Raw genomic sequence first — 26,948 nt, 5'->3', positions numbered from 1 at the left:
TAAATGCACCACATCTCAGTTTATATTTGAGTATATACGGTACCCTTTTCATGGTACTGAGTCTACAAATGACTTAAAAAATAAGCATGTGGCAGATAATTATAATAAACATTGCTTACAATAAACAAAACATTGAGGCAGGAACATCTACCTGCATATTGGCTAGAATTCCATTTGCTTATCTTTTTTTTTAAGCTCTGTAACTGACTTTAAATATCAAAGGTACTTGCTTATTATTTGCAGACATAATTTAGGTACTTGTTTCCTGTTCCTTAATACTTGGTTGGTTTTACATGTCTAGTTATGTCTCTCTCTTTGTTTGCCTCAGATATTTGTATGTTACAATGTCTTTATTTTTAATTTAAAAAAATGTCTAGAACAATGGTTTTCAACCCAGTCTTTGGGACATACCCAGATAGTTTTAGAATATCCACAGTGAATCTGCATGAGAGATTTGCTTTCATTGTATGGAAAAAAAAAACTAGAAGAGATAGCCATGTTAGTGTGGTGTAACAAAATTGTCATAGGAGGCATCTTTATAGATTAACCTATGGAAATCGTAGCACGAGCACACTAATTATGGGAATTTCAGGATGTGACACACATATGAGGTGAATTTTTATGTATTTTAGTTGGTATAATATATGACTAGAATCTGTAATATATTTTATTAGTTCATGTCCTTTTCTTTCCAGAACAACAAGCCTCTGTACTCTTTTGAAGATAATTCCGATTATGTTTATGATGTCATGTGGTCTCCCACCCATCCTGCCCTTTTTGCCTGTGTGGATGGAGTAGGCAGGCTTGATCTGTGGAATCTCAATAATGACACTGAGGTAAGAGAGGATTATGACCGCCTTATTTCAAGCAAATTGTAATCTTGTTTAGAAGTGCTACAATTCCATTCATACATATAACAGTCAACAGAAACCGGTATATGGTGTATTTCAATTGCTTCAATAGAATATGAGTGCGCCTCAGCCCCACCACTCCACCGCTGTGCTATCTCTTGACTGTGGAGAGAATTATGTGGCACTTCATCATTGGCCGCTCATAACCATTTTTAATCTGCTACTAAATATTTTTTCTTTTCTTTTTTACATGTATATGTATTTTTCAAACTTTTTAAAGCTTTAATAGATAAATGTACTTAGCTTATGTGCATAGCTGTACTCAGCCAACACCAGGGAGTTTAACCCAACATGTTTCGCACCAAACAGGCGCTGTGTCAAGGGTCTCCCGAGGTCGCGCGTGTCATCCGAAGCTGTTCTAGAGGGTATTTGATATGGGAAGATGCCTAAATTGGGGGGTTGAATTAAATTGCTTGCGGCAGGTTATATAAAAACATTCAGAAGTTACATATGTGTCAAAATACAAGTATTATAAATTAAAATCATAACATTCCCTGGGAGATCATATTGGTATTTTAGGTTGTAAGGTTTATATTTGTTTCTTTCTGAGAAACTAATTTTTGCTATAAGGTTATATTTTTCCCCTTCCCCCCCCCCCCTTTTTTTTTTTTTTTTTTTTTTAATCCACGTAAGATGTTTTTAGTGCCAGCCAGTGGGCTGAATGCTCTTCACTGCTCCAACACTTATAGGAACTCTATAACCTTCGGAGTAGCGCAAAGCATTCAGTGTGCCAGACAGCGCTAAAAACCTCTTGTGTGGTTTGGAAAAGGGGAGGGGGGTTATAAATAAAACAAAGGAAATAATGTAGTATCTTTTTTATTGGACTAACTGAATGCATTTTATGATTAGTTTTCTAAGGTAGCCTCTTCTTCAGATCAGAAATAAGCAAATGTTGACAAATATCAGTGTATATAAGGGAAACATGAAAGCATTTCAGTGAAGAGGGAGGGGTGAATGAGTGACCGTGGGATCCTTTCAGATATGCTCACACAGGCCCAGATTCTTCAACTTTACGTGCCTTTTAACGTGATTGCTAAACTGGTTCCAGTAGGTTTAGCTTGCATGTATTTTAGCAGCAGATTATCAAAATGGCTTACCTTGATCTTTTCCAAGCTTCCTAGCACTCTCCGAATCTGCCAAGAAAATGGGCTCATCAATATTTAAATGAGCACTTCAGGTGATTCTTCATCATTGCCAAGTGATTCTCTTAAGTGCAACGTCGGCTTTTGGTGACCAAAAATCAGCAACTGCTGTCAGGGGTTTTGGTTGTTGGGGGGACCCCAGTGGACATCCCTCCTGCCGATCTTCAATTTGGGATTCTCTTTTTTTTAAAAAAATGTATTTAGTTGCAGGGTTTATTCTGCGCATGTGCCAATCGCTACTCATCTCATGTAAATTTAGCGAGCCTACATAAACATCTGCGAACCTCACTTGCATGCAGAGTCTTTTAAGAATGCCTCCTCTTTTTGAAATCATTATAATAGCGGCCTCGATAGCAGCCCATCGGATTTTACCACAAATATTAGAGAATCTAGCCCACAGTTTGCTTTTTATCAGTTTCTGTTTCAAATTATGTGGCTGACGGAAGGCCAGCACAGGTGGAGCAGAGAATATTTCATATGGGAAAAGACATTCAACATAAGGGGATCCTTCACATGTTCATCTTCTAATGTAGTGTATATCATTTAGTGCAAAAAGTGCAAAGAAGAATGTTACATTGGTGAAAAAAGCCACATGCTAAATACTAAGATCAACTTACATAGATATCATATTAAAAATTGCAATACCAACCAAGATGTCACCCCTCTCGGATAACACTTCAGAAAAACTGACTTCTGCACCAATGATTTTATGGTGAGAATACTAAAAGGAAATTTTATGACAATCCAAGAATGTAAGACCTTTGAAATTAAAACGATGAAATATTTTGATACCTTTCAGTCTGGACTTAACAAACACCTCTGCTTCTATTCACACTTCAAAGAAATTTTAATTACTTTGTCACCTCTCTGTCTCCTACTTACCCACCCGCCTTTCCCTCTTCCTGTGAAACTATCACTGAAATGCTTTCATGGTTCTCTTATATATACCGTATTTTCTCGCATATAACGCGCGCGTTATACGTGGTTTTTACAAACCGCGCATACCCTTGCGCGTTATACGTGTGAGCACGTTGTACAAAATTTTTTTTACATAGTCCCCCCCCGACGCTCGATTCATCACCTGGAAGGAGCGCTCGCACCCCCACCCGAAGGACCGCTCGCACCCCCACAGCCTCCCCCCTCCCCCATGGAGAAGCTGTCTACCTTGTTTCCGGATGCCAACCCAGCTGCTTCCTCTGCCAGCGGTCCTGCCCCTTCTCAGAGCCCTGTGCTGCGCTGCTTCCTCTTCAGGTGGTCCTGCCCTTTCTCTGATGTCAGAGAAAGGGCGGGACCGCCGGAAGAAAAAGCAGCGCAGCAGGGCTCAGAGAAGGGGCGGGACCGCCGGCAGAGGAAACAGCTGGGCTCGCTGGCATCCGGAAACAAGGTAGACAGCTTCTCCATGGGGGAGGGGGGGAGGCTTTGGGGGTGCGAGCGGTCCTTTGGGTGGGGGTGTGAGCGGTCCTTCGGGGTGGGGGTGTGAGCGGTCCTTCGGGGTGGGAGTGCGAGCGCTCCTTCGGGGTGGGGGTGCGAGCGGTCCTTCGGGGTGGGGGGTGCGAGCGGTCCTGCGGGGGGGTGAATCGGACGTCGGGGGGGGGGCATCAGGCTTTCAGGGTAGGGACAGTACTTCAAGGGGGAAAGGAGAGTCGTGGCGGGCGAAAAGAGAGTCGGGGTCTCCAGAGGAGAGTCGGGGCGGGCGAAAGGAGAGTCGGGCAGCATGCGCGGTATACGGGTGTGCGCGGTATATAAAAATTTCTTTACATAAATTTGTGTTTTTCGCGCACTATACCCATGTGTGCGTTTTACACGGGTGCGCGTTATCTACGTGAAAATACGGTACTAATATTTGTCAACATTTGCATATTTCTGATCTGAAGGAGAAGGTGTTAGAACCTTCAAAACCTAATCATAAAGTAGGTTCAGTGGCCGATTTAGCGCACACTAAATGATAATGCGCAGGAACGCGTCCATGGGATATAATGGATGCATTGGCACATGTTAGCATGCGCTAAAACGGCTAGCGCACCCTAGTAAAAAGACCCCAAAATGCATTTAGTCCAATAAAAAAGGTGCTACCTTATTTTCTTCCTTTTTGTTTTATTTCTAAATATTACCTTGAAAAGTGGACTAACATGGCCACCACACCATTTCAGTTAACTAACTAACTAAAACTTAATTTATAAACTTAATTTATAAATTTTTCTAGGTAATTCTTGTGAAAGATTTTATATTGTCTTTCCTCAGGATTTTAGCCTTTCATATTGGTATAATCTATTTTTTTAAATATCTTTATTCATTTTAATGCTAACAATAAGTGCAACATATCATGCAAACATTTTACACTTTAAACAGCACTTAAATTCTATCAAATTATATTTCATAACAAATACATGTCTCTTCATATTGGTATAATCTGATTTTGTTTGGTGTATTGGAATTTTTGACTCACATGGCAGTTTTCTTTGTCTTGGCAGTGGAATGCGTTGCTACTTGCCATTATCATTATTTTCCAGAGTAAACATGTGCTATAATGTTTTCAAAACAATAAATTGTATTGCCATCTATTTTAACATAAAACATAACATAAAAATCAACTTATAGACCACATAACCGTGAAGATCGATGCAGTTTACAAAAAAATAAGCTAGGTCACAATAAGAATCGGAGGGAATTAATTAGCCAAAAATCTAGAGAATAAGTAAGTCTTAAATTGTTTTCTAAAGTCTGGATAAGATGTAAATCAAAAAAAATTGTTGTTTAAAGTCTTTATCCCAGAGGGCGGCCTGATAGGACAATGTACGTTCATGATATTTTTTAAACTTACATTCCTTAACTGAAGAGTAAATGAAAAGAGCACGCGTAATGCGAGAGTTTTTTGGATTCGAACATGAAAATATCTCCAACAGGTATGAGAGTGCTTGACTGGTTATCAAGTTTCAAGTTTATTCGAAATTTGATGAATCGCTTATACATAAAATACTAAGCGATGTACATTAAAATCCAAATTTGAATGTACAATAATATACAAAATAATAATAACAAATGAAACACTAAGCGAATTACTATAAAATCCAAATTTGAACATACGTTAAGATACAAGGTAATAATAATAACAATAAATTAAAAAAAAGGGGGTTTGACCTACAGACCAACAGACTCAACTGGATGGAAGGGAAGAGGGATTCAGGTTACAGTATTAATCATTTTAAAAAGAGAGAAACATAAATGGAGAAATCATTAGGAGGGGTTTTTTTTGTGTGTGTTTAAAAAAAAAAAAAAAAAAAAGACTGCTGCACTGCAATTATTCCATGACTTTGTAATAAGTGCAACCAAGTTTGAAAATAATTTGGGCCTCCATAGGTAGCCAATGCAATTTATGGTAAAAAGGGGACACATGATCATATTTTTTTCAAACCAAAATATCAAACTCACCACTGTGTTTTGTATGAGTTGTAATTTACCCCTGCGAGATAAACTATATTACAGTAATCCAAGTGCCCCAATACCAGAGATTGGACCAGCAGTCTAAATGCGATAATATTGAAGTAAGCCCTAACTGTCTGCAATTTCCATAAAGTATAGAAAGCCTTACAGATTACTGTATCAACTTGTTTCTGCATAGTTAAATTCTATTTTTTTTTGTTTTATAAATCTTTATTCATTTTCTTATGTTACAAGTGTTTCAAATAAACTCATTAGAAACTTGAATATACACACTTGATTAACTCACATATTAACATCAAATTTAACATTTCTTTAGAAAATTAATATTATATAAAGTTATAATATTATGCAAGAAATCTAAATTTATATAATTCTTATTGAATATAATAATTCCACACCCCTCCCTCCCTCCCAATCAATAATCTATAAAATCAACTTTATTGTGAACTCATTCAGTTATTGATATAGTATGTAATAATCAGAAATAAAATCCCACCCCATTCCCCTCTAATCAAAAATCTTATCATGGGAAAATTTAATCATTCATTACAGAAATCTGTTTTTTTTTTTAATTTTGTTTTTTTCATACTGTTGTTTTTCTTTTTTAAATCAAACTTGAAATTAATACTCATTTTGCAGGCAGACACTGAATGCTGCAAACATAGTTTTCTTCCTAAACAATACCTAAAATATTAGGAGCCAAATTGGACTAGAATTTATTTGGCTCCTAATATTTTAGGTATTGTTTAGGAAGAAAACTATGTTTGCAGCATTCAGTGTCTGCCTGCAAAATGAGTATTAATTTCAAGTTTGATTTAAAAAAGAAAAACAACAGTATGAAAAAAATGAACAAGTACAATATTTCTTCATGGCGTAAACCTTAATAATTATGATACTAGTGTATAGCAAAAGCTTATTGGAAATTTCAATTTCATCACATTATATGCGATATTTCATACTGTCTTAAGGTACAGCATTTCCAAAAACCTTATAGGGTAACACATTTAGAACTACACTGCATTTACTAGTATTCATGATGCAGACAAAATAGTTTGAATCAAGGAAGAGTGAACATGATTCTTTATGGTAGAAATTCTGATAAATCTATAGGCAATGCTGTTCCTTGTAACCCAATCCAGGTACCAACTGCAAGTGTTACTGTGGAAGGTAATCCTGCTCTCAATCGTGTGAGATGGACACATTCCGGAAGGGAAATTGCTGTAGGCGATTCAGAGGGAGAGATATTTATATACGATGTGGGAGAGGTAGATATTTGCTGTTCTTGTATTTGTGTTATATGAAATGCCGTTTTACAATCTTGTTCAAAGTTTGGAATAATATACCTATGTTGTGGAATCAGTGATTTACTACTCTTTTAAAGGAACAATGTTATTAGAAATATTGATAAATTATTCTTTTCATAGATGAAAGCAAAAAGGCCTAAGAGTTCTTTCACTCTGATTATAGTTGACTTCCTGAAGTGAATCAAGCATTTAAAGTTTTTGGAAACTGCTCCTATTTAGCTACTCCTGTTGCTGTAGGCATTTTTTCTCCATGGAGAAGTAGGATACAAAATGTGCTCGGCTTTAAGAAGAAAAGCTCAGAAGTTTTGTTTTGGGTTTTTTTACCTCATGCATTTGCAGACACCCTGCAAAGCTCCTTCAGTCTCACTGAAGTGAATTGGATGTGTTCTACAGTCCTCTTACCTCACTTGACTTCAATCACAATGCCCTCAGGAGTTAAGATTTTCTAACTAAAATTGTTCTTAGCTTCTCCTCATTGAATTTATAGGGGTTTTCTGTTTAATAGAGCAGTGATCATTTTTCCTGCATTAGGATCCCTTTGTCTGTAATAGAAAATATCCAATTATTTGGTGCTTAGGCATTGACCATGATGTTTAAAAGTGGAGTAATGTTCACTTGTCTCCTAGCATAATACAATTACAAAGATTAAGGCTTCAGGAGATTAACCAAAGTTTCTAAACCCAATATCTTTTATATCAAAGTCATCAACTTTGAAGACACTATAGCTTGAACCTTTGACACTGAAGGTTACTACCCCATCTTTGGACTTTAAGGCACGATAACCCTATAGTCAAAGATAAACACAATCAACTTTTTCCTCTATAGGAGGAGTCTGAGAATAACTGTGTTCACTATGAGCTGCAGCATCCTTGCCTACTTCAAGAAGTTATGGAGATGTGTCCTCCAAAATGATCAAAAACCAAAGAAACTCCTTTGCCTATAATCAGTCACTATGTGCATATGTCCTCTTAAATTGCCTATTCCATCCTCTGTCTTTCCAGAACAATGTCACTTTTAGCATATCGTCTAGTGCTTATTAGATTTGATTTTCTGAGAAAACTTTGCAAGGTGGTGTACAATATAAAATAATAAGAGGAAAAGAACAGCAATAATAATAGGAAAGAAATTACCAGGCAATCCACATAACAATAAGGTAATATAACATTAAAGCATATACACATATATAATATAAAACTCTTGACTACAACAGAAGTATTGTCAAATGTCTAGAATTGTATATCACGCATTGATTCATCTATGACCAAAGTTGGGGAAGCCTTTTGCAACAAATATGATTTTATATCTGAATTAAATTTAGGGTATATATAGGTAATGAATTCTAGAGGGCTAGGTCAGTACAAAAGAATATTCTGTTCCTTGTCTCTAGTCTTTTAATTCACACGAGGGGGATGAGGGGATATGCAGACGATAGTCGTTAAGAGAATGTAATAGTCTAGGCAGAGGAAAAGAAGGTAAGGGGGAGTTCCTGAGTTCAGGACCTTGTGCACGAGTTTAAGGATGTTCAAAACTGTGATAGATGACATGGATAGGCAGATAGGCAAGATGGTCTTTATCTGCCTTCATTTTCTTATGTTTCTCTGTTTCTAAATTTGAATAAGACTGGTAAAAATGCTATGACCAAACACCTAGTTTTGCTTCAGACCATCTCAGGACTTAGTATGCTAATTCGTTCCATTTCACCCACATTGGTACTCTGGACACCTACACTAGATTCAAGTAATGCATATCTGAGGAAAGATCTCCCCAATTCCTTGGAAGATTATATCAAAAAGGCATACACTTTTTATTTGCCTGTCCACGCCTACTCTTCCCTTCTTGGGTCTGATTCAGAGTTAGAACATTTATTTAAAGCTGGATTATGACTCACAAGAGCTAGAGTTGGATAAAGCAGACTTACCAGAGTTACTGACACTAGAATTCATTTAATAAAATGTTATAAATTGCCTCCACGTTGGAAACTTTTTGCAGTGCAATGGTGGAAGCCTACCAACTACCAGGAGATTGCAGATTTCCTACAACAGATTGTTAGCTAGATTGTGAGCCCACCGGGACAGAGAGGGAAAAATGCTTGAGTACCTGATTGTAAAACCGCTTAGATAACCTTGATAGGCGGTATATAAAATCCTAATAAACTTGAAACTTGAACAGTGATCTCAAGTTTCAAGTTTATTTATTATCCCAGGACAAGCAGGCAGCATATTCTTAACACATGGGTGACGTCACCGACGGAGCCCTCGGTACGGACCTTTTTAACTAGAAGTTTCTAGTTGGCCGCACCGCGCGTGCGCGAGTGCCTTCCCGCCCGACGGAGGAGTGCGTGGTCCCCAGTTTCTTCGTTTCCGCGGAGCGAAGAAGACGCGTGTATTTTTTCAACGGCCGTTGAAATCACTTTTTGCCTTCCCGCTCGCGCTTTTGTTCTAAATTTTTCTCCCTCTACCTTCGGGTTTCCTTTTTATTTGAATTGCAAAAAAAAAAAAAAAAAAAAACTTTGATTTTTTCCTGTTTCTTTCGTTTTTGCCCCGGCGGGGCCTGTTGCCATTATACAGGCCTCGGACTTCGATTTTGCGGAGGCTATCTTCCCCTTCATGCCCCCGCAGGTCGGTTTTAAGAAGTGCCAGCGGTGTGCACGCCCGATCTCCGTATCTGACCCACATAATTGGTGTTTGCAGTGCCTGGGTCCGGAGCATCGGGCGGACTCCTGCACCCGCTGTGCCACTTTGCAAAAACGAACTCTTAAAAACCGAAGAATCCAGCAAACCCTTCTCTTCGGCACCGAGTCGGCGATGGATTCCTCACCTTCAACGGCGGTACCGCAAAAATCGGCACCGTCAAGCTCGACACCGACCGACCCCGCATCGGCGCCACTGGCGCCAGGTAAGCCGGCTAAGAAGCCTTCCTCTTCCCTCGAGCGCCCTCCTGCTACGGTGGCGACACCGTCCCTACCGGCATCGCACCGGTCCCGTAAACGCTCCGCCCCGATATCGGTGAGTGCCTCGTCATCGGCCTCCTCATCGCCGGGGCGTGGAGCGGCATCCAAGGAACCGAAGAAAAAGAAAGCGGTTCCGATGCCACCCCTAGATGACCGTATCTCGGCCATTCTACAAACTCAGCTTCAGGAGCAGTTGAAGAAACAACTTGAACAACTGCTACCCTCTATCCTGGCACCGCTCCTTCCGGTACCAGACCGGCCCGAGCCCCGCACCGAGCCCCCGGTGTCCACTCCTTCGGTACCGGTAAACACCTCGATGCCGATCCTTTCGGCCCAACAACTTCATGATGATCCAGTGGTTCATTCTCAACCCACAGTGGATCCTCCTCGGCACCAGGCGGTACGGCACTCTTCTCGGGACCGAGAACGACGCCGATCGTCCTCCCCTGGTACCGTTTCGGTGCGCTCTGGTAAATCTTTGTCCAAGACTCGCCACACCGCACCCTCCACCCCGGTGTCCCGACATGCACCAGAGGTCAGGGATCCTGATTTATGGGAGGAGACTCCTCTCGGTACCGAGGAGGATCCCTCCTCATCTGATGAGGAACCATCGGCACCTGATGCCACCTCTAAACCTGAACAGTCCTCTTTTTCTAAATTTCTGAGGGAAATGTCTGCTGCTCTGTCCCTTCCCCTGGAATCTGACTCCAAAAAGTCCCAAGCCTTTTTAGAAGCCTTAGACTTTGAGCAACCTCCTAAGGAGTTCCTCAAGCTTCCCGTGCATGACATCCTACGGGAGACATTCTACAAAAACTTGGAAAATCCCCTCACGGTACCGGGAGCTCCCCGTAAACTGGACAACCTTTACCGTGTCATCCCTATTCCTGGATTCGACAAATCTCAATTGCCCCATGAGTCCCTTCTGGTGGAATCCACCTTAAAAAAGACTCAGGGCTCCAGTGTCTATGCCTCTACCCCTCCTGGCAGAGAAGGTAAGACCATGGACAAGTTTGGCAAGAGGCTTTACCAAAATGCCATGCTTGCCAACAGGGCAAACAACTATTCCTTCCATTTTTCCTTCTATCTCAAACACTTGGTCCAACAGCTGTCTGCCCTCCAGAAGTACCTACCTGAGCGCAAGGTCCCGCTATTCCAACAGCACATCTCTGGCCTTCTCCAAATGCGCAAGTATATGGTCCGCTCGATATACGACTCCTTCGAGCTCACCTCTCGGGCCTCTGCCATGGCTGTAGCCATGCGTCGCTTGGCCTGGCTCAGAGTCTCCGACCTGGACATCAACCACCAGGACCGTCTGGCCAACGCCCCCTGTCTCGGGGATGAGCTTTTTGGAGAGTCACTGGATTCCACCACCCAGAAACTCTCTGCCCATGAGACCAGGTGGGACACCCTGATCAAGCCGAAAAAGAAGGCACCGCCTACCCGACCTTATCGGCCACAAACATCTTATCAACGGAGGTTCTCAGCCAGGCCACTCAATCCGCCTCCCCAGCAATCTAGGCGGCCCCGTCAACAGCAACATCACGCTCAGGCTCGATCTCAGGCCTCTCAACCCTCTAAGCCTCCTCAGCCTACTAAACAAACTCAGCCCTTTTGACTCTTCTCTCCAGGGCATAGCCAGTCATCCACCCTTGCTACCTCTTCCACAACCCATCGGAGGTCGTCTCACCATTTTCTCCAGCCGTTGGGAAATCATTACTTCGGACCAGTGGGTCCTCAACATCATCCGCCACGGCTACTCTCTCAACTTCCAGACTCTACCTCCGGACAACCTTCCCGTAGAGTCTGCTTCAAACTCATCTCAAACCCCCCTCCTCCTGAGGGAGGTTCAATCCCTCCTCCTTCTCAATGCCATCGAAGAAGTACCTCCAGATCAAAGGGGGCAGGGATTCTACTCCCGCTACTTCCTGGTACCCAAAAAGACGGGAGACCTCCGTCCCATTCTCGATCTCAGGGACCTCAACAAATGTCTGGTCAAGGAGAAGTTCAGAATGCTCTCCCTTGCCACGCTCTACCCTCTTCTTTCTCAACACGACTGGCTATGTTCCCTGGACCTCAAAGAGGCCTACACTCACATCTCCATCAATCAAAATTCTCGCCGCTACCTGCGGTTCCAGGTACTGCACCATCACTATCAGTACAAGGTGCTACCGTTCGGCCTCGCTTCCTCACCCAGGGTCTTCACCAAGTGCCTTATAGTGGTAGCGGCCTTCCTCAGGTCTCACAACCTCCAGGTGTTCCCCTATTTGGACGATTGGTTGGTGAAAGCACCTACGTCTCAACTTGTGCTACAGGCTACTCATCACACCATCTCTCTCCTCCACCTCCTGGGGTTCGAGATCAACTACCCCAAGTCGCATCTGCTTCCCACCCAGCGACTTCAATTCATTGGAGCAGTTCTGGACACCACACTAATGAGGGCTTTTCTCCCCTCCGATCGTCAGCGGACCCTGCTCCACCTCTGTCGTCAGGTGCTCATGCATCCCTCCATTCCTGCCCGACAGATGATGGTCCTCCTGGGTCACATGGCCTCGACGGTGCATGTCCTTCCTCTGGCACGTCTCCACCTTCGCACGCCTCAGTGGACTCTCGCCAACCAGTGGTCACAGACTACGGATCTTCTTTCTCATCCCATCTCTGTGACATCATCTCTTCAGCAATCTCTCCAATGGTGGTTGAACTCCTCAAATCTTTCCAGGGGTCTGCTCTTTCATCTGCCCCCCCACTCTATGATCATCACCACAGATGCGTCCCCCTACGCGTGGGGAGCTCACCTAGGAGATCTACGCACCCAGGGACTTTGGACCCCACAGGAGCGTCGTCATCACATCAATTTCCTGGAACTCAGAGCCATGTTCTATGCCCTCAAGGCTTTCCAACATCTTCTCTGCCCTCAAGTCCTCCTCCTGTGCACGGACAATCAAGTCGCCATGTACTACATAAACAAGCAAGGCGGCACCGGATCTCGCCCCCTTTGTTTGGAGGCTCTGCGCATCTGGACCTGGGCCACGGACCGCAATCTTTTTCTCAGGGCGGTCTATATCCAGGGCGAACAGAACTCTCTGGCCGACAATCTCAGTCGCATCCTTCAACCCCACGAGTGGACGTTGGACCCTCCGACTCTGCTCTCCATCTTTGCTCGATGGGGCACTCCTCAGGTGGACCTCTTTGCAGCACCTCACAATCATCAGCTGCCCCAATTCTGCTCCAGACTCTTCTCTCCTCACCGTCTGGCCCCGGATGCATTCCTGCTCGATTGGAGGGATCGGTTCCTGTATGCCTTCCCTCCACTTCCTCTGATGTTGCGGACCTTGTCCAAACTCCGCAAAGACCACGCCACCATGATTCTTATCGCACCTCGGTGGCCTCGCCAACACTGGTTCTCACTCCTGCTCCAGCTCAGCTCCAGGGAACCCATTCTACTTCCTGTGTTTCCTACTCTACTTACGCAACAGCATCAGTCTCTGCTACATCCCAATCTGTCTTCGCTCCACCTGACAGCTTGGTTTCTCTCGGGCTGACCTCTCCAGAGAATCTATCTCAACCGGTCCGCCTCATTTTGGACGCTTCCAGGAAACCGGCCACTCTCCAATGTTACCATCAGAAGTGGACCAGATTTTCCTCCTGGTGTCTCCGGCATCATCAAGAACCCACCTCCTTAGCGGTGGAAACTGTCTTGGAATATTTGCTCTCACTGTCCAACGCTGGCCTCAAAACTACCTCCATCAGAGTCCACCTCAGTGCCATCACTGCGTTTCATGAGCCTATTCTCGGAAAACCCCTCACGGCTCATCCTCTGGTTTCCAGATTCATGAGAGGACTCTTCAACATCAAACCGCCTCTCAAGCCTCCTCCTGTCGTCTGGGACCTGAATGTGGTTCTCTCAGCTCTCATGAAACCTCCGTTTGAGCCTCTTGCCACAACTTCTCTCAGGCTTCTTACCTGGAAGGTGCTTTTCCTAATTGCCATCACCTCTGCCAGGAGGGTTAGCGAACTGCATGCACTGGTTGCCGACCCACCTTTCACTGTTTTTCACCATGACAAGGTTGTTCTGCGTACCCACCCTAAATTCCTTCCCAAGGTGGTCTCAGCTTTTCACCTCAACCAGTCCATTGTGCTGCCCGTCTTCTTCCCTAAGCCTCACTCGCATCCTGGGGAACAGGCGTTGCACACGCTGGATTGTAAGCGTGCCCTTGCTTACTATCTTGATCGTACCAGAGCTCACCGAACAGCCCCTCAGCTCTTTTTGTCTTTCGACCCCAACCGTTTGGGTCGTCCTGTCTCCAAACGGACACTTTCAAATTGGCTTGCTGCCTGTATTGCTTTCTGCTACGCTCGGGCCGGTCTCTCACTGGAAGGAACTGTCACGGCCCACAGAGTCCGAGCTATGGCTGCTTCTGTGGCTTTCCTCCGCTCCACGCCCATCGAGGAAATCTGCAAGGCGGCCACTTGGTCCTCAGTTCACACGTTCACTACTCACTACTGTCTGGATGCGTTCTCCAGACGGGATGGACACTTCGGCCAATCTGTGTTACAAAATTTATTTTCCTAATGGCCAACCATCCCACCTCCCTCTTTGTTAGCTTGGAGGTCACCCATGTGTTAAGAATATGCTGCCTGCTTGTCCTGGGATAAAGCACAGTTACTTACCGTAACAGGTGTTATCCAGGGACAGCAGGCAGATATTCTTACGTCCCACCCACCTCCCCGGGTTGGCTTCTTAGCTGGCTTATCCTAACTGGGGACCACGCACTCCTCCGTCGGGCGGGAAGGCACTCGCGCACGCGCGGTGCGGCCAACTAGAAACTTCTAGTTAAAAAGGTCCGTACCGAGGGCTCCGTCGGTGACGTCACCCATGTGTTAAGAATATCTGCCTGCTGTCCCTGGATAACACCTGTTACGGTAAGTAACTGTGCTTTCTTGATGAATCGCCTATTTAAATTGCTAGGCGATGAACAATAAAATAACATGTATTAATAAATGAAACAAGTACAATATTAATGGTGACATAAAAACAAATTTGTTGTTAGTTAAAATTTAACACACTTAACAAACTGAGTGTAAACATAAGTTTAAAATAATTTGTGGGTAAAACATACAAGACATGTGTGGTTAAGAGGGGGAATAGTTACAATTTTTGATAGAAGAGAAGAAAAAACATAAAAGGGAAAAACAAAAGGTGGGTAATAATGGCTGTTTTTTCCCAGCCTCAAAGATCAAGGCCATAATACCTTAAACCAAGGAGACCAGTTTTGATTAATTGGGTCTAAAGCAATATTTTGAAGCATAGCAGAGATCATTGCTAGAATCTTGGTATCTTGCAATAATGGGGCATTTAGCCCTCTTTGTAGACCAATGATTGCTCAAAAATAAAAGAAAAATTGGATACATGAGTCCTTTGCATCAGAAAGAGACCCAGATGACAGTTTTTAAGCATTCCTTCAAGCCACTCTCCCATGAAATTTTTCTTTTCTAATACAAGTCCAAGATCTTCTGGGATGAGGAAGAAATAATTGCCCTACCCAGGGGTATCATATATGTCCCATTCCAACAAAGAACAAAGGCGGTGGCTGTAGTTAGAAGGATGCCAAATTGTATAGGGAGACGTGTAACCAGTAGAAGAAAGGAGGTATTGATGCCTCTGTACAGGTCGTTAGGCCCCACTTGGAACATTCTGTTCAATTTTGAAAGTTGTATCTGGCCAAGGATATAAGAAGACTCAAAGCAGTCCAGAGGAAGGCAATGAAAATGGTAGAGAGTTTGCACCAAAAGACATATGAAAAGAGACTAGAAGACCTGAACATATATACTCTAGAGCAGGGGTTCCCAACCCTGTCCTGGAGGACCACCAGGCCAGTCGGGTTTTCAGGATAACCCTAATGAATATGCATGGAGCAGATTTGCATGCCTGGCACCTTCATTATATGCTGATCTCTCTCATGCATATTCATTAGGGTTATCCTAAAAACACGACTGGCCTGGTGGTCCTCCAGGACAGGATTGGGAACCACTGCTCTAGAGGACAGGGGAGATAAGATACAGATGTTTAGATACTTGAAAGATATTAAATATAGAACCAAATCTTTAGTAGAGAAGGGAAATTGGTAAAACTAGAGGGCTTAAATTGAAGTTGCAGGATGATAAACTTAGGAGTAATGTAAGAAAATTCTGTTTCATAGAGAGGGTGATTGATGCCTGGTATGTCTTCCTGAGCAAAGTGGTTGAAAGGAAAATGGTGACAGAATTCAAAAAAGTGTGGGATGAGCACAGAGGATCTCTAATTACTCAGTAATAATTCAGAATAAATTGAAGAAGTAATGCCAGTACTGGGCAGACTTGCAAGATCTGAGTCATGAAGATGATTTAGGATGGGCAGGGGAGGACTTCAATAGGAACCCCCAGCAATTTGGAACATGAGGGATAGTGTTGGGGAGACTTTCATGGTCTGAATTCTGCAAACGACAAGATGGTTTGGATAGGCTGGAGTGAGCTTTGACAACAACTCCAGTAGTTGGAACCTAAGGACAGTACTGGGTGGATTTCTAAGGTCTATGGCCCAGAAATCAAGAAAAAACCCAATTTAATTTAATCATGAATTTCTAATTTGTGTAAATATAGGTCTTTATCTGCTGTCATTTATTATGTAACAAGTGCTTTATTCCAGATACTTCCAGATTCCAAAGAAAATTAGAGACCTGTGTCATGATAATTACCTGTATTAGATGAGAGACTGGCTTTGTTCTCTAGATCTGGAAAATGTGAATACACACATGATAATACATTCAAACCATTAATCATGTAGATTTGTCCAGTATATCCTCACATAGTATCTTTTGGTTGTCGTGACACACCTAAGGCATTGTGGAAAAGATCTGCTATGTGCTTTTTCACTATTGTCTTTAGTACCAAATTAAAAGAATATTCACCAAGGCAAGTATGGTTCCTCCTTCAGTTATTCATAAAGGATCCAATCAATCTAAAATATCCTTTCATTCTTGATACCACAGAATCTAGGCATCACCGGCATAAACAGTGTAGGTGTTGAGGGAAAACTATTTTCTTCCCTTGACTGTTCCTGCAATGTTTCCAGTGTACTCTGTGCATGCACAATCAACTAAATCTTCTGCTTGTTTCAGGACTGTGTAGTATGCAAAGCGAAATTTCCATTCTTCTGTTATTTACCAGTACTGTCTTTTTCATCTCCCAAAGTCTGTCTGAAAACAAATGTAATAGCTGCTTACCATCTTTCTGTAATTCACTCTTTGAAAGTATTTCTGCAAATCAAGTCACCTGTAAAACCATTTGCACTGTCCTGGGATTTCAGTGTGGTTTTTAAATGCTTATTGAGACCTCCTTTTAGACATTACTTCTAAGGTTAAGTGATTGAGATTGCAAGTATCTGTTTCTTACATACTGTAGGCACGAAGGGGAAAATTTTCAAAGTCACGCATAAGGTTAGCCCTTACCGCCAGTTAACCAACCAATCCAGAAGCATGTTTTCTAAAAAATGGTCCGAATGGTGCCAGTGTCACGCTTACAGAAGCGCTTAGGGGCATGTAAGTATGCCTAAGGCTGGCGTGGCTTGTGGGTGGCTGGCGTGGCTTGTGGGTATGGCTTGTGCTAGAAATGGCCCTAAGCGCTTCTGTTAGTGTGACACCGACACCTTAAATGTAAGCAGGCCTACATTTAAGGCTCCAGTGTAAAAAAAAAAGCAAAATTATATAATCGGCGCTGGTTCATGATTGACATGCTATTGGTGATTGCTTCTTAGGCGACTGCCAATCAGTGTTCCCTCTAAGCGGGCGGGTGTTGTGAGCAAACTTTTTTCACCGTGAGCCAAAAATATCGGGCGCCAGCAAGTTATGAGCCAACTCGCCCGATTCTCCTCTCGCCGCCCTGCCATCTGCCGTACGCCTCTTCCGATCGTGCGCTGTGACGAGAAACGTGTGCGCTGCGATGTAATATTTTGTGCGCCAGCGCATGCCAGCGCAGCTTAGCGGGAACACTGGTTCAAATGGTTTTATTTATTTCCCCAAATTTATTTTTGTTATACGCATTGAAAATATTTGATATTGCGTTTAAATCAAAATCTCAATAAACTTGAAACGAGTGCCCGTGAGATTGTGGGAGGGTTAAATACTCAAAACTTAGAAGTTTTTGCTACGCCAGCTTTCTGGTATCTTTACATACAGTGGCGTACCTAGCATATGTAACATCCGGGGCCCATCATTTTTTGGCACCCCCCCCCCATCTGTAAGAAAAACATGATTTTTAGTAACAAACCACACGTCACACATGAGTACCTAGGAAAAGGCAGCATCTTACATATTGCAGTGAGCAGTACATCAATACACCCATTGTAAAACTAAACAAGCCAGACCAGCACAGATCAATCCTACACCGTCAATCCTAACAGAAAACCATGTCTTTCGAACACACAGAACACAGAAAACACCTTCGCCTAGTAAGGAATATGTAATCACAAACTAACCCCTCCCTCTTTTACAAAACTGTAGTGTGGATTTTAGCTACGGAGGTAACAGCTCTGATGCTCATAAAATTCTGAGCATCAGAGCTGCTACCACCAAGGCTGGTGCTAAAAACGCTTCACAGTTTTGTAAAAGGGGGGATAAAATAAAAATACATAGACAAAGGTTAAATTGAACCAGCAAGAAGCTGGACTCTGCATACAATGCTTCACAGAAACAGTGACACATGTCTCCTAAAGCAATAAATAAATAGAAATTTTTTTCTACCTTTGTCTTCTGTGGTTTCTCCTTTCCTCATCTTCTTGTAACTCTCTTCCTTCCATCCACTGTCTGCCGTCTCTCTTCCCCTATATGGCATCTTCTCTCCTTCTATGCCCCTTCCAGAAACTGTATGCCTCCCCCTTCCATCTCTCCTTTCACCCCATTGGTCTGGCATCTCTCTCCTCGCCTTCCCTCTCCCACACCTCTCCTCATAGTCTGGTATCTCCCCTTCCCTGATTCTCTGGCATCTCTCTCCTTTCCTTTTCTTCCATCTTTCGCTCCCCCTCCATGCTCTCACATCTCCCCCTTCCTTTTCCCTTAGACTGGCATACCTTCCTCCTACGCTCCAAGCCCTGGCATCTCCTTTAATTCCCTCCCTCATCTTCCTTCTCCCTCCAGCTGGGTACCGCAACACTCTTCCCTGCAGCTCTGCACTTCCCCACAATTGCCATGCTTCGGTTCCTCTTCTTCCTTCCTTCCTCCCCCCCCCCCGCGGGACCCTGCGGCACCATCAACTCTTACTCCCTCTAATGTCGGCCCTGCAGCTCCAGACTTCCTCGCACCTTCTCCCCTCCCCCTTTGGATCGCTATTATTTTAAATGTTATAGCCGCGGAGCTGTATCCATCAGTGGAGATGTCTAACCTCGGCCTGCCCCGGAACTCTTACTGCAGCAGCCGCCCGTCTAGGCAGGAACAGGAAGTCACTGTTGCAGTAAGAGTTCCGGGGCAGGCCGAGGTTAGACATCTCCACTGATGGATACAGCTCCGCGGCTATAACATTTAAAATAATAGCGATCCAAAGGGGGAGGGGAGAAGGTGCGAGGAAGTCTGGAGCTGCAGGGCCGACATTAGAGGGAGTAAGAGTTGATGGTGCCGCAGGGTCCCGCGGGGGTGGGGGGGAGGAAGGAAGGAAGAAGAGGAACCGAAGCATGGCAATTGTGGGGAAGTGCAATCCCCCCAATGCGTCCCCTTACCTTACCGACGCGTGTGTGCGCTGTGAAGAGAAACTTTGCGCTGCGATGTAATATTTTGTGCGCGAGCGCAGGCCAACGCAGCTTAGCGGGAACACTGCTGCCAATGCCAGTGCATATTATAAAATTCCTCCCAATTACAATTTTCAAAACAAAAGTGATTTAGCAATATAGGCTAATTTCTTCCAAAAATGGCATTCAACTTTCACATAAATCAATCCATAGTTCTTTCAACTTTCTTTCCTAAGGCTCTCTTTTAGTAAGCCATAGTAGCAGGTATCTACCGCGGCTGGGAGTGCTAAATGCCCCCGATGCCATATAGGAATTCTATGAGCGTTGGAGCATTTAGCACTCTGGGCCAAGGTAGAAACCTCTACTAAGGCTTAGGGCTCCTTTTACTAAGCTGCTTAGGGCATTAACGTGTGGAATAGTGCGCGCTAGACACTAATGCCAGCATTGAGTTGGCGTTAGTTCTAGCCGTGTAGCACGGGTATAGCGTGCGCTAAAAACGCTAATGCAGCTTAGTAAAAAGAGCCCTTAGTAAAAGAAGGGGGTAATTTTTTTCAGGTTGGATCTCAGAATACATATTGATTAAGACTTGTCTTTGCAATGCCTAATGAAAGCTCATAATGTCAGAAGAATGGCGGCAGGTTGCATAGCACACCTTTGCTTTGTCTACCTGGAGTTCAGTACATAAACTTAACTTCTCATTACTGTCTAGACACAAACTTCCATCATCACTAATGAATTTTTAAGAATGAACTAAACAATTATCTCAACTCTTTCTTGACATTCACCCATCTGTGCAGATTGGCTTAGAGGAAATGGGAAGGGGACTTCTCAACAACCTTTAGCTTCGGAAGACTTATTCTGCTTTCCCTGAGCACCACCAGATTCACAAGCAGTCTTAAGTCAACCACACATACCCTCCCACCTTCCAAAATTGCCTTCTCTTAAGCTATAGTGCATGGCTAAGGAGTCTTTGCAGTTTGCATGCTTTTACTCTGTCTGCAACATGCAAGTACAAATGCCGTTTAGGTTTCCTTTTAAAAATTTGAGCACATTTGGTATCCAGGAAACAACTGATGTCACTGCATGTGGCAGACTTATCTGGCTATCCACTGTGAACAGTGGTTACAGGTGAGATAAGCAGCTTTTGCTTTTTGGCCCAGCAATTTCCTTCTGCTCCTTTGGGCTTCCTACTTCATCAGAATTGCCTACTGGGCTATGGCTTTTATGAGCTTTCATTCTTAACGCCCAGGATTTTTCCCTTATTTTTATATCCCTTCTCAACTTATATAGCTCAGCATTTGAGGAACAGTCCTTGCCCAGAAACCACAGATTGTGGCTCACTCCAGAAAGCAGTAACCTGAACCCAGATCTGGTCACTAGGTGGTGCTGTTAAACACTAGTTGGAACTTCTTTGCTTTGTAGCATTCATAGCCCTGGCTAGCCCAGTGATTAAACCCAAGTTCTTTAAACAGCAGTATGCAGTACTGCCACTAAGCCATCTTTCCATGTCCCTCCCTGTGAATATAAGTCATATGTGCAATTTTGGGGGTTGGGGGGGATGGGAGTAACATACATGCATACTTCTGGCTTTAAGTTTCTGAAAAGATCAGTATGGTGATTTCTGCAGCAACTAGAGCAATGTCTCCCAACCTTTTTAAGTCAGCACTTAGAAAAATATTGTGCTGCAGAGTTGACTACAGTCTTAGTAAGGAATCGTATGGCCAAGAGAAGAGCAGGGAAAGTGCCAACAACCCATCAGTCTCCCTTCCATATTTTGAAATAAGGGAAAGAGCAGTGGAGAGACATACACCTGTGAATAAGGCTGCACTCAAGTGGCTTTTAAAACTGATATATCTGTGTTGGAGAAAGTGGCTCTTGCACTCTCCAGACTATGAGCTTTAAAGAAATGTGGTTACATGTTCCGGAAGACTCAGGGATACTACTGTGGGAACTGCCTTTCCCCAAAACTTTTTCAGTAAACAACTGTCTCGTATCAGGAATTCTGAGCCAAATTACAAGCCAGTTATTACTATGGATAAAGTGATATAGAGTTAGATGGCCTAATTGCTAGATAACCCCAAAATATGTTTATAGCTTAATGTCACTCAAGTTTCAGATTATGGAATCCACCAAGCTGCAATTTTGGAGACTCCTCAGTTTCCGTTGCTCTCAAAACAAAACTTAACACATCCAAAGCCTTGATGTAATTTATGATGGGCAAGAATGGTACACATGCACTCATTGTATATGATATGAAAGTGCTGTGTATCTCAATGGGAGAAGGGAAGACAAAGTTAGACAGTAAAATATTGTTAATAACATTGTTGGATTGTTTTAATAATGAATTGAAAATGTGACTTGGCAGACTAGATGGCCAATGCAGATCTTGGTGCAGTGTGTTGAAATGATTAGTTTTGTGCTCTCAAGGTTTTGAATTGCTTTCTTTAGTGAGTCTGAGCCATAGTAGTTGAAATCATCCATTAATATGCTGTTCCCAATTTGCCAGCTTTTCGAATCGCTGAAAGTATTTCTTCATCTGTCACCCATCTTACTGCTCCACTGTCTTCCACCCTCATACACAAAGCAAACCAGGATGATAGCCAGAAAACTGCAGATAGTTTCAGCTCCATTTAAAACAATTGAAATACATAGGTTTCTTATTTGGGAGTTGAAAGGGGTGTCTCAGGATACTGTCCCCCCACTGAGAGCAGTTGCTGGGGTTTTTGCCCTTCATCCTGCTTTGTTTCCCCAATTTCTGCTTCCCTCTGTTCTGTTTCTGTGTGTAGCCATTCAATCCTTAGAGTCATTTTGCCTTTTGGTACATCTTCAAGAAACATTTCCTTGGGTTTCAACCGTGGTTGAGCCCCACTGTCATATGTAGAAGGCTCATGCCCTGTATCTGTTTCAGTCTCGTACTCAGTTGTCTTAACACAGGTCCCTTAAGGTGCTCTCGCTCTCTCCACTTCTTGCTGCTTGTGATTCCTGCTCTCCCCTACTTTCAGTTCCTGACTGCATCTGCATTTCTTGCATCCCATCAGTTTCTGGTCTTAAGCAGACCTCCCAGACTTCAGCTTCTTTCTGTGTACAAGTGAAGAAGGTGGTACAAATTCATACTATGAGCATTTGGCTTGGTTACCTTGGCTGCTGCTGGAGGGATCACATATAGCTGTTAAAATATCCCTGCTGCTTCTGTTCTCACATACTAGAGAATTACACAGGGACAAATTTGTCCCCGTCCCCGCAGGAACTCAATTCCCCATCCCGTCCCCATGAGTTTTGTCGTCATCCCTGTCCTTGCCCCATTCCTGTAAGCTTAGCCTTAACCGCACAAACCTTAAACACTTATGATTTTAAAGTGTTTGAGGCTTGTGCAGATGAGGACAGAGCTTTCAGGAATGGGGCGGTGACAGGACAGTAAAATGAGTTCCCGCAGGGACAGGGAAAAATTTGTCCCCGTGTCATTCTTTATCACATACACTGTAAAATACAGTGCATCATAACCAGTGCTCATTGCATGCCTTAACCCAGCTTGGGAGTAAGAAGACTAGAGGAAAAGAAAGTAGTTTTTATGCTACATATAGTGAGGCTCAGCTGTCTGCCCATTAGTAACTGGAATAGCTAGGAAGGTTATTCCACTTGTGCTGGGAAGCAGTGAATTAGAAGCATGAATTTAATATAAATTGGGGTTCTTCTATTCTAGAGAGGGATCCAGCATAAGTGGATGAATTGCCGGTTTAAGTAAAGACATTTTTTTAAATAGACAAATTAATAAAAGGTGCAAAATTAAAATACATTAAGACAAAAAGTTAGTCCTTGGAATGAGAGGAAACAATAGATCCCGTAAAAGGTGTATTGATCTTATGAAGAAAATGTTAAATTTATTTTGGAACCCTGTTATGTGTGTTCTAAAGAAAACAAAAATTCACATAAGCCAAATACAGTGGTGCCTCGCATAACGGACGCCTCGCACAGCGAACGCTGCGCACAACGAACTTTATGTCTTGATTCGTACAACGAACTTCGTTTCACACAACGAAGTCGCCCGAGCTGCATCCTTCCGCGCAGGCACTGCGCTTAACTGCCCTCTCTCCGCCTGGCTCCCTCTTGCCCCCCCCCGACTCCCCGACACGATCGGGGCAAGAGGGAGCCCAAGCCCTCTTGCCCCCCCGACTCCCCGACACGATCGGGGCAAGAGGGAGCCCAAGCCCTCTTGCCCCCCCGACTCCCCGACACGATCGGGGCAAGAGGGAGCCCAAGCCCTCTTGCCCCCCCGACTCCCCGACACGATCGGGGCAAGAGGGAGCTCAAGCCCTCTTGCCCCCCCGACTCCCCGACACGATCGGGGCAAGAGGGAGCCCAAGCCCTCTTGCCCCCCCCGACTCCCCGACACGATCGGGGCAAGAGGGAGCCCAAGCCCTCTTGCCCCCCCGACTCCCCGACACGATCGGGGCAAGAGGGAGCCCAAGCCCTCTTGCCCCCCCGACTCCCCGACACGATCGGGGCAAGAGGGAGCCCAAGCCCTCTTGCCCCCCCGACTCCCCGACACGATCGGGCCAGGAGGGAGCCCAAGTCCTCCTGGCCACGGCGACCCCCTAACCCCACCCTGCACTACATTACGGGCAGGAGGGATCCCAGGCCCTCCTGCCCTCGACGCAAACCCCCCCTCCCCCCAACGACCGCCCCCCCCCAAGAACCTCCGACCGCCCCCCAGCCGACCCGCGACCCCCCTGGCCGACCCCCACGACACCCCCAACCCCCTTCCCCGTACCTTTCTGTAGTTGGCCGGACAGACGGGAGCCAAACCCGCCTGTCCGGCAGGCAGCCAACGACGGAATGAGGCCGGATTGGCCCATCCGTCCCAAAGCTCCGCCTACTGGTGGGGCCTAAGGCGCCTGGGCCAATCAGAATAGGCCCGGGAGCCTTAGGTCCCTCCTGGGGGCGGGGCCTGAGGCACATGGGCCCAACCCGACCATGTGCCTCAGGCCCTGCCCCCAGGAGGGACCTAAGGCTCCCGGGCCTATTCTGATTGGCCCAGGCGCCTTAGGCCCCACCAGTAGGCGGAGCTTTGGGACGGATGGGCCAATCCGGCCTCATTCCGTCGTTGGCTGCCTGCCGGACAGGCGGGTTTGGCTCCCGTCTGTCCGGCCAACTACAGAAAGGTACGGGGAAGGGGGTTGGGGGTGTCGTGGGGGTCGGCCAGGGGGGTCGCGGGTCGGCTGGGGGGGCGGTCGGAGGTTCTTGGGGGGGCGGTCGTTGGGGAGAGGGGGGGTTTGCGTCGAGGGCAGGAGGGCCTGGGATCCCTCCTGCCCGTAATGTAGTGCAGGGTGGGGTTAGGGGGTCGCCGTGGCCAGGAGGACTTGGGCTCCCTCCTGGCCCGATATTGTCGGGGAGTTGGGGAATCGGCGGGGCAAGAGGGCTTGGGCTCCCTCTTGCCCCGATCGTGTCGGGGGGGCAAGAGGGCTTGGGCTCCCTCTTGCCCCGATCGTGTCGGGGAGTCGGGGGGGCAAGAGGGCTTGGGCTCCCTCTTGCCCCGATCGTGTTGGGGAGTCGGGGGGCAAGAGGGCTTGGGCTCCCTCTTGCCCCGATCGTGTCGGGGAGTGGGGGGGGGGCAAGAGGGCTTGGGCTCCCTCTTGCCCCGATCGTGTCGGGGAGTCGGGGGGGCAAGAGGGCTTGGGCTCCCTCTTGCCCCGATCGTGTCGGGGAGTCGGGGGGCAAGAGGGCTTGGGCTCCCTCTTGCCCCGATCGTGTCGGGGAGTCGGGGGGGCAAGAGGGCTTGAGCTCCCTCTTGCCCCGATCGTGTCGGGGGTGCCAGGGACCACACGGAGTCACCCACCGTACCACCCGATTCGGGTAAGCGCAGGTATCGGTGGGTGGCTTATTTGCGGGGGGGTGCCTTATTTTACATTTTTTTCTAAAAAGGGGGGGCTGTCTTATTTGATGGCCCTGCCTTATCATCGGGGAAACACGGTAGAAAAAAAAAAAAAAATGAACAGTTAAGTCCCAGTTTTTGCCGCTGAGACTCTGCCCTCTCTCACTGTAAAATTAGACTCTACTTAGTCTGTCTTTAAATTTAAAAAATGTGTGTTGTTTTAAAAAACAATTATGTTTTTAGATGTATCTAAATAAAAATAATAACCAAAAATTTATCTTTTTTTATGTCATCTTAGCATATTTTATGCTGCAGAACGAATTATTTTTTTTTACATGTATTCTTATGGGAAAACGCGTTTCACATAACGAACGTTTCGCATAACAAACTTGCTCCTGGAACCAATTAAGTTCGTTGTGTGAGGCACCACTGTACAAGCATTGCTCGTCTGCTGCCTACTGATCCTAATGAAGTCAACGGTATCCTTGACCATATTCTTTCTTTTCTATAGATTTATGATTCCTTAGAGTTAATCTTTGGTTTTAAGTCTTCTTGAGAATAAAGTCATTACTAGCATGTAAACATTTTTTTTTTCTTCCTGAACAGCAAATTACTGTACCTCGCAATGATGAGTGGACACGATTTGCTCGGACACTGGCAGAAATCAATGCAAACCGAGCAGATGCCGAGGAGGAAGCTGCGAACCGCATTCCTGTCTAAATACGACATTTGGGACTTGTTTATGTGGTTAAGATTTAGATAACGTGTTCCTGTCTAAAAGATAATATGAAGAGAAATAATGTGGATTGAAACTTGAGTACAAAAATGTATAAACTTTATTGCATAAAGGTGTACAGCAATACCACCATTCTTTATATATTTAGAAATGCATTATCTTTACATGTGACCTTTAATACTGCTGTATCTGAATTTGAAAGAGGCCCCTTTCTTTAAACCCCCCCCCAAAAAAAAACAAAGGTGTATAATCTACTGCTAGTCAGAGATGTTCTTGGAAAAAGGTCTTCATTTTTAAATAATCAAAACTTAGATAACAGGTGACTCTTTCATTATCTTAAGGACTGTTAATATTGTAACCCATTATACATGTTGTCCTTAGAAGTGCATGCAGCAGATTGGTTGTTTTTTTTAATAATAAAATTCAGACTATAGTAATAACTTTTTTTCTGTAAACAAACCAGTAATTGGCCTGTACTAATTTTATAAAGCATTCTGCATTTGGCAATTGATTCTTCAGACTTTGTAAAATGAAATGACTTCTTCAATTTTTCATTGTTCTGGTTTTCTCTGCTAAATGCAGTAAAAAGAAGGTTTTGGTATAAACAATAGACACGTGCTTGGTTCTTTTTCTTCTCTTGAGATTTATTTTTCTTTTTAGGTATGGCTACGGTACTTGTGTATACTTCTCTGCAGTAATGATAATAAAAAATATTCTGGAGGTGGCTATCAGAAAGCCAAAGTTCCATGCCTTATCAATGAATTAATTATTCCATTCTGACTTTTCACACAAAAGTGGGCCCCGGGGTTCCTTCCAGGAGTCCCAGCTTCATAAACAGGATTAG

The 26,948-nt window shown here is 44.5% G+C and overlaps 1 protein-coding gene across 3 annotated transcripts in view; it reads left to right on the top strand.

The window, feature by feature from the left end:
• Positions 1 to 26,714, top strand: part of DYNC1I2 (dynein cytoplasmic 1 intermediate chain 2) — a 209,018-nt gene extending 182,304 nt beyond the window's left edge. For all 3 annotated transcript variants that reach the window (XM_033945658.1, XM_033945659.1, XM_033945657.1), the window contains 3 exons: positions 696 to 836; positions 6,634 to 6,759; positions 25,975 to 26,714. In XM_033945658.1, the coding sequence (XP_033801549.1) occupies positions 696 to 836; positions 6,634 to 6,759; positions 25,975 to 26,088 (381 nt within the window). In that variant the 3' untranslated portion in view covers positions 26,089 to 26,714. The remainder of the gene's footprint in view (positions 1 to 695; positions 837 to 6,633; positions 6,760 to 25,974) is intronic.
• The last annotated feature ends 234 nt before the right edge of the window (positions 26,715 to 26,948 follow it).

The sequence above is a fragment of the Geotrypetes seraphini genome, chromosome 5, assembly GCF_902459505.1.
Source record: "Geotrypetes seraphini chromosome 5, aGeoSer1.1, whole genome shotgun sequence".
Lineage (NCBI taxonomy): Eukaryota > Metazoa > Chordata > Amphibia > Gymnophiona > Dermophiidae > Geotrypetes > Geotrypetes seraphini.
Note: the sequence above shows the minus strand (reverse complement) of the source record. Positions and strands in the feature narration are given on the sequence as shown.